At 40.9% G+C, this 12884-nt stretch overlaps 1 protein-coding gene and 8 non-coding genes across 9 annotated transcripts in view; 6 read left to right on the forward strand and 3 right to left on the reverse strand.

Annotated features, from left to right (window-relative positions):
* Positions 1–8178, reverse strand: part of LOC117479108 (caskin-1-like) — a gene marked incomplete at its 3' end in the record, with an annotated part of 83817 nt that extends 75639 nt beyond the window's left edge. Inside the window, 1 exon segment of the mRNA XM_034126130.1 lies at positions 7993–8178. Within this exon segment, the coding sequence (XP_033982021.1) occupies positions 7993–8086 (94 nt within the window).
* On the forward strand, positions 2583–2655 carry trnar-ccu. Its single transcript has one exon. It is a non-coding gene; the product is annotated as a tRNA-Arg (tRNA).
* trnar-ccu lies at positions 2944–3016 on the forward strand. Its single transcript has one exon. It is a non-coding gene; the product is annotated as a tRNA-Arg (tRNA).
* trnar-ccu lies at positions 3598–3670 on the forward strand. The gene has a single exon. It is a non-coding gene; the product is annotated as a tRNA-Arg (tRNA).
* On the forward strand, positions 5014–5086 carry trnar-ccu. The gene has a single exon. It is a non-coding gene; the product is annotated as a tRNA-Arg (tRNA).
* trnar-ccu lies at positions 5435–5507 on the forward strand. The gene has a single exon. It is a non-coding gene; the product is annotated as a tRNA-Arg (tRNA).
* On the forward strand, positions 6252–6324 carry trnar-ccu. The gene has a single exon. It is a non-coding gene; the product is annotated as a tRNA-Arg (tRNA).
* Positions 8179–9669: 1491 nt separating the features above from the next.
* trnar-ccu lies at positions 9670–9742 on the reverse strand. Its single transcript has one exon. It is a non-coding gene; the product is annotated as a tRNA-Arg (tRNA).
* Positions 9743–11035: 1293 nt separating this feature from the next.
* On the reverse strand, positions 11036–11108 carry trnar-ccu. The gene has a single exon. It is a non-coding gene; the product is annotated as a tRNA-Arg (tRNA).
* Between the last annotated feature and the right edge of the window lie 1776 nt (positions 11109–12884).

The following is a 12884-nucleotide window of genomic DNA, read 5'->3' on the forward strand; positions in this document are numbered from 1 at the left end:
ATTTGTTTCTGTATTCGGGATTGTGGGAAACGGTACTTCGATCTCTCTGTACACACAAACTGAAAGATGACTTGCATTGAAATTGCATTATATGGACTAATGCAACATTTATATATGTCCAATCAGATGCTCAACGTTTTACTGTGATATCTTCTTTCAAAATGTTTTGTATTATTATTTTTATTTGTATTTAATTTTAATTTTTAACCTTGTTTGAATCCTGTTTTTCCCTCTGACCCTGTTGCTGCTATAAACGCTTGAATTTCCACACGAGGATAAATAAAGTTCCATCTTATCTCATCTTAAAAAGCAGTAAGTGCAACATTTAAGGCAAATTATGTGTAAATATCAGTCAAAATAATTACTAATAATCACTTTATTTTTTCCAAATCGTGCAACACTAGTGGCTTTTTCCCCTGGAGTCTTTTTCTACATTTTAGTCTTTTTAATATTTCAATCATTCTGGTTGTGTAAATACATATAAAACATACATTTCTGGGAAAGGGAGCTAGTTTAAATACCACATTGTATTTTGATTTAGAGAGTGCTTTTTAGAAGTATGCAAAGACACTTAAAATACAAATGTATACAATATAAAACAACGCACTCTAAAGTTGAGTTTTTCACATTTTAAACTTCATCTCAGCTTTTTATAGGTTTCTGATCAACTCTGTTGGCAAAATACAACAAAAGGAAGGGAAAATGTCCCAAATAAAACCCATTAAAACAACACCACTGCTGTTAAAAATACATCAGGCATTGCATTTTATATTAGATCCTGTTAAAATACACACCATGATCATGTTAACATATATTTCAATGATAATGATTATTCCCTCTAATATCCTGAATCATATCGCAGTTACAATATCAGTCAATATCATTTTTATTTTCACAAATCCTGCGAGCCTGAAGTTAAAATAATCAATGCTTTCTCTATAAATATGTTCTCCCTTCACCCAGTAATGGATTAAAGCAAGAACGATCAATAACATAGTCTTACAATCCATAATCTCCTCCAGATCAGCAGTGGTTTATTCATTCTTCTGTAGATATGTTAATCTTTTGGACAGGTTGCATCAAAAATTCAATTAAGGGTCGGACAGGTTTCGCAGAGGTCTAATTATCCGGAATAATAGAAGACACCTGTGTGTGTGTGTGTGTGTGTGTGTGTGTGTGTGTGTGTGTGTGTGTGTGTGTGTGTGTGTGTGTGTGTGTGTGTGTGGTGTGTGTGTGTGTGTGTGTGTGTGTGTGTGTGTGTGTGTGTGTGTGTGTGTGTGTGTGTGCGGGGTCGTTAAAACGAGGTCGTGATGTTATTCAGAATTAGTGATTATTATGTCATCAACACCGGCGCCTTTCATTCCAATGAAGCCCACCTGCTGGTCCCGTTATTATAATGAAGAAACTGTCGGAATGTAACTAAGTACATTTTCTCAAGATATGTACTTAAAGGGGACCTATCATGCAAAATGCACTTGTGTACGTCTTTTCTACATGAATATGTGTCCCCGGTGTTCCAGGGAACTCACCAAGTGTCAGAAAACACAACCCTCTCTATTTTCCTCCATACCCAAATCTCTAAAAAAGGGGCAGCAACGGATCTGATAAAAACTGATCCAGATTTGAACACTGTCCTGACGTCAGGACGGTGGCGCTACGGCTATTGGGCCAACTCCACCAATCAGGAGGAGACAGCCACGGCCATTGCCGTTCGAAAGCGCTGGAGACGCTGTAGTACATATGCCAGGCCTGTAGATGGTGCTGTTCTCACAGAAACAGTCCTTGCAAAAACAGAGCTAAAAAATGTCAAATTGAGCGAAATGAGGCATGGCTAAAATGCATGATCTGTTTGGTATTTTGCAAAAAAAAAAAGTATAAATATGCCTTATATAGGTATGGTCCTACACTATATTATTCAAATATAGCATGATAGGTCCACTTTAAGTAAAATCTGAAGGTACTTGACCTTGAGTATTTCTAATGTATGCTTCTGAGCTTCTAATGTCTGAGTTTATATATTTTTTATCTTCACAGTCGACTGTATAATTTTCTACTTTTCAATGCTGTTTTAATTCTATTTTGAGAAGTTTAAATTGTAGTATTGTTTATTTCTACTCTTTAATTTCTACTTATGTGCAATGCCTGTTTTTTATGCTGCTGCAACACAAACAATTCCCATTTTTGGGATCAATAAAGTATCTCTTATCTTATCTACTTGTTACAATTTGGAAGCAATTATTGTACTTCATGCAGGATCATATCATTAATACTCTGATTGGTTAGCTGGCCTGCTCTGTTGTGATAGGTCAACCGCTTAGAGATGTCCCGCCCCCTTAGCCTATCACGTATAATGTGTTGGAGCGCTAGCCAATAAGAGCCCGAGTGTTCCAAAGTGATGTCACTATGTTCCGGAAGTAAACAAAGGAGTACAATGGAGGCGTTTGAAGCGGGTTGGGGGGAACACAGGGATTTTTGTGTTTGCAGACCCTTTACATGCACTACAATGGTGAAATGGTAAAAACACTCATTCTCGTATGTACATTTTTGTATATATCATACAGTACAAAAGCACATGGAGTCTAGCCCCAGTGGCCCAATGGATAAGGCACTGGCCTCCTAAGCCAGGGATTGTGGGTTCGAGTCCCATCTGGGGTAATATGTTGTTGACTTGTATCAACGGTCACATGACTTCACTTCGCCACCGCTAAAAGTGAAAACGTTGGGCTATAAAGGAACTACTTCACGACCTCGACTACTCAGAGTCCTTTGAGCAAGCCACTCAATTAGTGATCAGTGTATAAAGCAAGTTAGATGTCTTGTTTAGACACTTGTTAGCAACCGCTGTTTTTAAATTTAACAAAATGTACTGACGTGTTATACTTGGTACAACAGACATATGTAAATATACGTATGAATAGTACAGTACAAAATACATGGTGTACAGCCCCAGTGGCCCAATGGATAAGGCACTGGCCTCCTAAGCCAGGGATTGTGGGTTCGAGTCCCATCTGGGGTAAAATGTTGTTGACTGGCACTATCATAGTGAACTACTCTGAGTCCTTTGAGCAAGATGCTGCTCTGTTAGAGGGTGTTTCTCAATGTTGAGTATGCTTGCTTGGTAGCACATGTCTTCAGAGCATCTTGCTTCAGAAGCGAGTCAAGAATACTTCCTGGCATTCGGGAAACGAAGAGTGGAACAGGCGAGCAAGTGTGCAGGTGTGCGTCATATGAGAGGCCGCGCCTTACATCTTCCGCCACAGATTTGGGGAAATTGGTCCATGCGCAAAGCATTGTGGGGATTTTAAGACCGCGCAGTCTACACATGTGCAGCCTCGATATTTCTCGCTACGAAGTACGCCGGCCTCGGTAGAATTCCAAGTATGCTGGACATTGGAACAGTACTTCGGCGGGACTCGATGGCGTAGTATGCTTGAAATAGTGGCTCTGGAGCAGCTTTACTCGACATTGAGAAACACCCAGAGATTTTTGTGTTTGCAGACCCTTTACATGCACTAAAATGTTGAAATGGTAAAAACACTCATTCTCGTATGTACATTTTTGTATATATCATACAGTGCAAAAAGCACATGGAGTATAGCCCCAGTGGCCCAATGGATAAGGCACTGGCCTCCTAAGCCAGGGATTGTGGGTTCGAGTCCCATCTGGGGTAAAATGTTGTTGACAGTATCAACGGTCACATGACTTCACTTCACCACCGCTAAAAATGAAAACGTTGGGCTATAAAGGAACTACTTCATGACCTCGACTACTCAGAGTCCTTTGAGCAAGCCACTCAATCAGTGATCAATGTATAAAGGGAGTTAGTTGTCTCGTTTAGACACTTGTTAGCAACCGCTGTTTTTAAATGTAACAAAATGTACTGACGTGTTATACTTGGTACAACAGACATATGTAAATATACGTATGAATAGTACTGCACAAAAATACATGGTGTACAGCCCCAGTGGCCCAATGGATAAGGCACTGGCCTCCTAAGCCATGGATTGTGTGTTCGAGTCCCATCTGGGGTAAAATGTTGTTGACTGGCACTATCATAGTGAACTACTCTGAGTCCTTTGAGCAAGATGCTGCTCTGTTAGTGTATGTACATGCTAGGCTAGGTTATAAAGGAACTACAGCACGGTCACATGACTTCACCGCTAAGCTAAAGGCGGCTAATGTTGGTCGTTAGGTAAAAACAAATTAAATATGTATATTATGCCATTTGGTGTCTTCGGTGGCATCCATTGCAGTCGTCACAGAGTTGATGCTTGAGGAGGTTTTTATCAGGAGCAAAATGATAAGCAGGGTCTTCACATCCACAAAAACAAACAGACCAGGTAATTACAGCTAGAATAAAGCAGCTTCACTGATGTTTGCTGAGCTAACACTTCTAATTATTTAATATCCAAGAACTCAGGAGTTATTTTTCTGGAGCTGAATTCTCCCCAAAGGTCTCCACCTCTCAAACACAAACACACCTGGTGATTAAAACCACCAAAAAAGCTAAATAAAGCATATTTCATATTAATAATCTGTGTTTTTCCCATGCTCTTTGGTTGCACGTTACCTTAGCTTGTTCTTCACAAGCCTGGTGCCTAACTTCTGCATATCTTAAATGTAGATGAAAACTGGATAGAAAGTCAATTTATGAAAGAACGACCACAATACTGATGCAGTTTAAAGAGCATTCAACAGTATTTCGATTAAAATAACAGATTTGTCTTGTTGGAAAACGGTTTGTAACAATCGTTATAATGTAAGTACCCAACTCTGCAACACATATATCATAAATCCAGACATTTTAATGGCTAAATGTTATATTTTATCTGTTGCAGTTATTCCTGCTGCTGATGAGCCTATCAGAGGGTCTCTCTGTGCAGCCCACACATCAGAGTGGGCTGTGGAGAGAAGCTCTGCTCGTTGGAGAGCTTCATCTCTGCAGAGAATAAAGACAATAGAAGAGCAGTCATACATAGACACAGAGCTGCAGACAATAGAGAGGTTCATGTAGCCCCAGTGGCCCAATGGATAAGGCACTGGCCTCCTAAGCCAGGGATTGTGGGTTCGAGTCCCATCTGGGGTAAAATGTTGTTGACCGATATAGGATAAATAGATCACCTTTCTGAGTATATGAAATGAAGGAATTGCTTCAAAGCTAAAGGCGGCTAATGTTGGGCTGTAAAGGAAGCATGGTCACATGACTTCACATCACCACCACTAAGCTAAAGGCGGCAAATGTTGGCCAATAAACGAAGCATGGTCACATGACTTCACGTCATCACTGCTAAGCTACTGAGCGTGATTGTTAGCAATAGCCATTTTAAATTCAACCGTATTTTACTATATGACAGAAAACACTCATTCATGCTAACTGCCAGGAAATATGTATATTTATGTATGAACGGTACAGTACAAAAACACATGATGTATAGCCCCAGTGGCCCAATGGATAAGGCACTGGCCTCCTAAGCCAGGGATTGTGGGTTCGAGTCCCATCTGGGGTAAAATGTTGTTGACTGGCAGCATCATGGCTTTGGAAAGTGGACTACTCTGAGTCCTTTGAGCAAGGTGATGCTCTGGGTGTTTCTCAATCGCGAGTACGCTTGCTTGGTAGCACATGTCTGCCGAGCATCTTGCTTCAGAATCGAGTCAAGAATACTTCCTGGCATTCGGAAAACAAAGACTGGAACACGCTAGCAAGTGTGCAGGTGTGCGTCATATGAGAGGCCCCGCCTCTTACATCTTCCGCCACAGATTTGGGGAAATTGGTCCGTGCGCAAAGTATTGTGGGGATTTTAAGACCGCGGAGTCTACTCATGTGCAGCCTCGATATTTCTCCAAACGGAGTACGCCGGGCTCGGTAGATTTCCAAGTATGCTGGAGATTGGAACAGTACTTCGGCGGCACTCGATGACGTAGTATGCTTGAAATAGTGGCTCTGAAGCAGCTTTACTCGCGATTGAGAAACACCCGGTGTTAGTGTTTGTGCATGCTAGGTTGGGCTATAAAGGAACTACAGCACGGTCACATGACTTCACGTCACCACAGCTAAGCTAAAGGTTGCTAATGTTTGGCGTGATGAAGTTTAGTCGTCTCATTTAGACACTTGTAAGCAACCGTCATTTTTAAATTTAGCCAAATTTACAGACGTATTTTACTTTTTTTTCTACTTTTGTACGACAGAAGACACTCATCCTCATGTGTACATTTACATATGAATCGTACAGTAAATAAATACATGATGTATAGCCCCAGTGGCCCAATGGATAAGGCACTGGCCTCCTAAGCCAGGGATTGTGTGTTCGAGTCCCATCTGGGGTAAAATGTTGTTGACTGGCACTATCATAGCTTTGGAAAGTGAACTACTCTGAGTCCTTTGAGCAAGGTGACCCTCTGTTAGTGCATCAGTTAGCATATAAAGGAACTACAACATGGCTATATGACTTCATGTCAAGCTAATGTTGGGCGTGGTGACACATAGTCGTCTCATTTAGACACTTGTTAGCAACACTTATTTCAGGATAACAACGAAAAACACATTCAGAAACTCATTGACCTCCAGACCAGGGGACAGGAAGTGCTTCACACACACACACACACACACAAGGTTTAACCACCCATCCGGACCCCTGTACGTCTGTGTTTGTCATTGAACGTGACGATGAACCTGAACAAGGCCACTGGCATCATCTCTCACCATCATGAGACAGGGTCACACACATCCAAAACACACCACCCCTCTCTATCTCTCTCTCTCTCTCTCTCTCTCTCTCTCTCTGCTGCAGTGCACACACACATACCGAGGTCTGTCAGTCTCCAATCCCACCGCTAATCATCCCTGATACACCCCGATGCATGAAACCCCTCCTTAATCACACACCCACACACACACATACATGCACACACACCGCCATCATGAGGTGTAATTGGAGCCAGCAATGGTTCGTGTGTGTGAAATATCCACGAGTGTGTAGATGCAAAAGAATAAATGTTAATGGGTTCGTTTTCCAGTTTTTGCGACACCTTTAGATGTACGTGTCCAAGACAGCAAGAATCCTGCAGGTACGTTCACGATCAATAAGCCAACATGCATTCACACACACACATTTACACAGAAGCAGAGGCTGCCTCACACCTGCTCACACCCACACACACACATACATGCACACACACATCATCATATGGTGTGTGGTGTGTGTGAGAAATATCATTCCAATGAGTGTGTTATAATCCGGTATCTGCAGAAGAATAAACAACATGAATCCTAAGATTAAACAATTTAAAAAAGGTTCTAGTGAATGTTGCAAGACCAATGCAGATGAAGTAAACCATATACATGTCAAATAAAATACAATAAGCTTAATGTTGCAGGGATTGAAACCAAGTCAATCCAGGAGTCTATGTAAATACAATAAGCTAAACTGTGCATCAGACAATAAAGACTTTGAATCTTTGGAAACCTTGCAACATTCTCCAGCACTATATTATTTCTACTTCTTGCACCTTGTCTATTGCGTTTGTATTGTGTTTCGCCAAAATTCCCCAAATTGGGATCAATAAAGTACCTCTTATCTTATCTCATTTGTTTTATAGTTATATATATATTTATGTTGCATTGTTAGAGGAACCTGAGACTTGCCATATCTACACTGAAGCTGTGCATTTTACAATAAAGCCTTGACATTTTTGAAAACCTTTCAACATTCTCCAGCACTATTTCAAAATTCTACTTCTTGCATTACGTCTATTGTGTTTGTATTTGCTTTATAGTTTAATATATATTTATATATATATATATATATTTATGTTGCATTGTTGAGGAGCCTGGGACTTGAGTTTGCCATATCTAGACTGAATCTGTGCATATGGAAATAAAGCCTTAGAGAACCTTTCAGGATTGGGTTTCTCTGCAGCAGGGGCCTGGGATCGAACCGGCGACCTTCTGATTGACGGTTTAGTATCAAATCAAATAAATAAAAGAAGCCTTACTTGCTTTCCCTGGCCGGGGCCTCTGCAGCAGCTTCTGCACGGTGAGCAGGTCCTCGGTCTTCACCGCCTGCAGCAGCTCCTGGTCCTTCCCCATCTCTGAGAGCCGTTACTCCCGCAGCATCCTCCGGCACACAGCGGCGCTTCAGCCCAGCCGAGGGTGCGTCTTCCGCGGCTACAAAAACAGCCTTCTGCCCCCCTCCCTGGTTCTCTTTTCTCGCTTAGAAGAGACCCTCTAGAGCTCCGGGGGTGGGAGAGAGGATAGACTTTGGGGGGGGGGGGGGGGATGCTCTCGTGTTCCCCCCGTTTAGTGCACGGTGGATTTGGGGAGGTTGGGAGGGGGTCGCTCCAGATTCCGGTGCGTAATAGTTTCTCGGTTCCGCGTAAAACCACCGTCTCCAAAACAACGGAGGCAGGAGACGGTTACCGGAGGAGGGGGAGGCACGTCACACGGACTAGTAGACACTGCGCGTGGTTGATTGTGCGTGCAGAAATCGGGTGCGCGCGGTGTGCGTTTCCTCCTGCAGCCATCCCTCCGCGTGCTGCTCGGGCTCTGGATTCGGGAACGGAGTTTTTTTTTCTCTCCGCGTATAAAGAGGAGGGGGGGTAACGTGCATGCGCCCGCTGCGCGCTCCACAGCTGGCTCGCGCTAAACGGCTCGTGCTGCAACTTGGGGGCGGAACAGGAGCGCTCTCCCCGCCCCCTCTCTCATCTCGCCGCTCCCTCTACTGCTGCAGAGGAATGCACAGAATAATATGTGTTTATTATCTTAATATTAAATGCATATAGTTGTATTAGGTTGTTTTAGTTTCAATTGAATCATGGTATTACTCCATATCAGAGTGAGATGTCATCCAGGTAAAAATTTGATTCAAATTCAAGATTCAAATATTTATCATCATCTGCAGTACAGTGTTAATATGGCACTGGAAATCTGAAGTCAGGCTCCAACAATGCAACACAAATATATATGAGACAAATAACAATAATTTAAAAAACAAAGAAAATGGTGCAAGATTATGTTGCACGACCAATGTGCAAATACTCAGATCTTTAACGTGGCAATGAGGTGAATGTCTTAGACTTGATTCATCCTGTATATTAAACTGCACCGAAGCTCAAGCACCTGATGCTATTTTTAATTGGCTACTAACAAGTGGTGCAGGAATGAGTCAGCATTTTATCGCTTCCGATTCCCTTGAGATCAATTACAAACATCATCACGCCCAATATTAGCCACCTTTAGCTTAGCGGTGGTGAAGTGAAGTCACGTGACCGTGCTTTAGTTCCTTTATAGCCCAACATTAGCCACCTTTAGATTAGCGGTGGTGAAGTGAAGTCACGTGACCGTGCTTTAGTTCCTTTATAGCCTAACATTAGCCTCCTTTAGCTTAGCGGTGGTGACGTGAAGTCATGTGACCGTGCTGTAGTTCCTTTATAGCCCAACATTAGCCACCTTTAGCTTAGCGGTGGTGACGTGAAGTCATGTGACCGTGCTTTAGTTCCTTTATAGCCCAACATTAGCCGCCTTTAGCTTAGCGGTGGTGACGTGAAGTCATGTGACCGTGCTGTAGTTCCTTTATACACTAACTACACAAACACTCATTGAAAGACACCTTGCTCAAGGGACTCAGAGTAGTTCACTTTCCAAAGCTATGATAGTGCCAGTCAACAACATTTTACCCCAGATGGGACTCGAACCCACAATCCCTGGCTTAGGAGGCCAGTGCCTTATCCATTGGGCCACTGGGGCTATACATCATGTGTTTATTTACTGTACTATTCAAACGCAAATGTACATATTTCCTGGCAGTTAGCATCAATTAGTGTTTTCTGTTGTACAGTAAAATACGTCAGTAAATTTGGTTGAATTTAAAATGGCGGTGGTGACGTGAAGTCATGTGACCGTGCTGTAGTTCCTTTATAGCCCAACATTAGCCGCCTTTAGCTTAGCGGTGGTGACGTGAAGTCTTTAGACTGTGCTATATTTCATTTAATACACTTACTGATGCACTAATTGAAAGGCACCTTGCTCAAAGTTAGGCATGGGTATCGTTAGGATTTTACCGATACCGATACCGATACTGCTTATCGATACCGGTATTTTTCGATACTCTTATCGATACTTTTCCATAATTTGGTGCTCAAAATTATAGACATGATTACAAGATGTGAAGATTAAACAACAGTCATTTTATTGTAATTTATTTTTATTTATTATTTAATGTAACTTTTCAATGTCATACCAAGCAGGTATGAGTGTGTTTGACAGTGTGTCTCTGGAAGGGGGGCGGTAATTAGGGGCAGTTCATAAATCCATGTAAACATGACGCTGCGTGTGCACCTCTTAAACCGGAAGCTCCGGCCGGCTAACCATTATAATCCGTTTATTGCGTTTATTATTTATAATTGTAATGATGGATTATCAGTAATCATTTTAAAGTTACACAGAGACATTGGATTAACCGTTTTTATGATAAAATGACGTAGAAAAGATCGCTTTTGCCAGTTATGTGCTAAAGTAGCCGTTAGCCCCGTTAGCCCCGTTAGCCCCGTTAGCCCCGTTAGCCCGTTTTGCTAAGTGTTGATTTAGACTCTTGGTGTTGGACTTCTGTTCCGAGTAGGTAAAATGGTTAATATCGTCTGTTAGCTGAGTGTTTCCCGTTAAGTGGGTATGCATCATTAATAGGTTGTTAAATGTTAAGAAGCCTTGAGACGCTGTTTCTAGCAAGATGTTGCGTCTGCCCCTATGGTCTGCCCCCGGAAGTCTCACAATAATAAGAGCGCTGTTAGGAGAGATGACGAGTGGCATTCACAGTGGCCAATCAGAGTGGTAGTCAAACCGGATACGTCACACGGGATGAGGGTTCCCAACCAACCAGAATTGTTTAAACTAAGGAAGTAGCGTAATTCATATACCGATAGCAGCACCGTTTGTCCAGCAGCTTAACGGTATACCAATACTGTCCAATCAGGTACCGGTACTGACTTAGGACTCTGAGTAGTCCACTTTCCAAAGCTATGATACTGCCATTGAACAACATTTTACCCCAGATGGGACTCGAACCCACAATCCCTGGCTTAGGAGGCCAGTGCCTTATCCATTGGGCCACTGGGGCTACACAACATTTGGTTTTGTACTGTACAATACATACGTAAATGTACATATTTCCAGGTGGTTAGCATGAATTATGGTTTTCTATCGTACAGTAAAATACGTCAGTAAATTTGGTTGAATTTAAAATGGCGGATGCTAACATCACGCTCATTAGCCACCTTTAGTTTAGCTGTGTTGACGTGAAGTCATGGCTCTTTACTTTAGAAACCATAAAGTGGTGTTAATATGTGGAGATTATCCTGATGAGCAAAGCTTGAAGATACCACCACCAATAGAGTATCTAGCTTAGCACACATACTTATCCTTGTTCCAGGCCTTTAAGCTAAGCTAAGCTAGTTATTGCTAGGTGTAGCTGCCTGTAGCCACAGATATGAGAGAAATATCAATCTTATATAACTCTCAACAAGAAAGCAATTAAGAGTTTTCCCCAAAATATTAAACCTGTTCTAAAGAATCCTGTTTTATAAGATGTCCCAAGACACAAAGTATTTATTTAATGATGTTTAAGGCTGTAACCGGCAAGCATTTAGTGGTTAAGAGAACATTTCAGTGATTCTGACCCTGACTCCAACATCCAACTTTCTTTCTCTGTCCAACCTCCTCCACATTTTCACTTCCACTCTCCCCTCCATTGTGTGTGTGTGTGTGTGTGTGTGTGTGTGTGTGTGTGTGTGTGTGTGTGTGTGTGTGTGTGTGTGTAGTGTGTGTGTGTGTGTGTGTGTGTGTGTGTGTGTGTGTGTGTGTGTGTGTGTGTGTGTGTGTGTGCACGCGTGTGTGTGGGCAGTGTTCAGTGCTTGCTTGCTGCTCTCTTCCTCCTCCACATATTCAGTGAGTTATGTAAGAATACTGAAGAGTTGCCCATATGGTGTGAGAGCGTATTTATAAATCCATCCCTGTTAATTCTGCTCACTCTCCTACGGCCATGTTAATACTAATACGTAATATATAAACGCTTAATTGTAAAGTCTACCTGTCCTTTATTACTATATGCATGTGTCTTTCTTAGTATTATGGTTTGAGGCACAATTCAGTATATGTCCAGGAGAGAAAACGATGAATTCATCACGTATTATTACACTTTTTAGTACTTTTTCTGAATTCTAAGAGAGATAAAAGTATATTATTTTACTTGCTTTAAAACACAAGGACAGGAGCATATTTAAAAGATGGTAGTTTTAGTGTTTGCATAATATTTTAGAAAACATTTTTGCACTGAAATTGAATATTTTCACAAGAAATTAATATTTTTTCTGCAGTAATCTGAATTATTTTAATTGTTTCATTATTTAACTGTGTTTCGTGACAGTTGTTCCATTTCAGAATAAAATAAAAAACAATAAATAAAATGAAATAGAAAAACCTCTATGCAAATATAATACATTAAAGTTAAAATGTGCAACAAATCTAAAAATGACACAATAACATAAAAATTGTAAGGTAAACATATGCACATTGTTCTACAATATATAACATCAATAAATATGTATATTATAATATATACAGTGGTGTACTAGTATTAGTAAAGATATAATTAAAAAAAAGTAATTATTGCTCGAAGTTTACAGTGTAATAAGATAAGATAAGATAAGATAAGATATTGATCCCAAAGACAAGGCATTTTACAATAAAACAAAACTAGAAATAAACAAGAAAGTAGAAAATATACATGTTGAATTTGACAAGATATTATATATGCAAATATATACATACATAAATATATGACATATGACATATGGAATATTAAATATTAAACAGATGATATATGTGTAAAATGTAC

This window comes from Trematomus bernacchii, unplaced genomic scaffold, assembly GCF_902827165.1.
Source record: "Trematomus bernacchii unplaced genomic scaffold, fTreBer1.1, whole genome shotgun sequence".
NCBI classification, from domain to species: domain Eukaryota; kingdom Metazoa; phylum Chordata; class Actinopteri; order Perciformes; family Nototheniidae; genus Trematomus; species Trematomus bernacchii.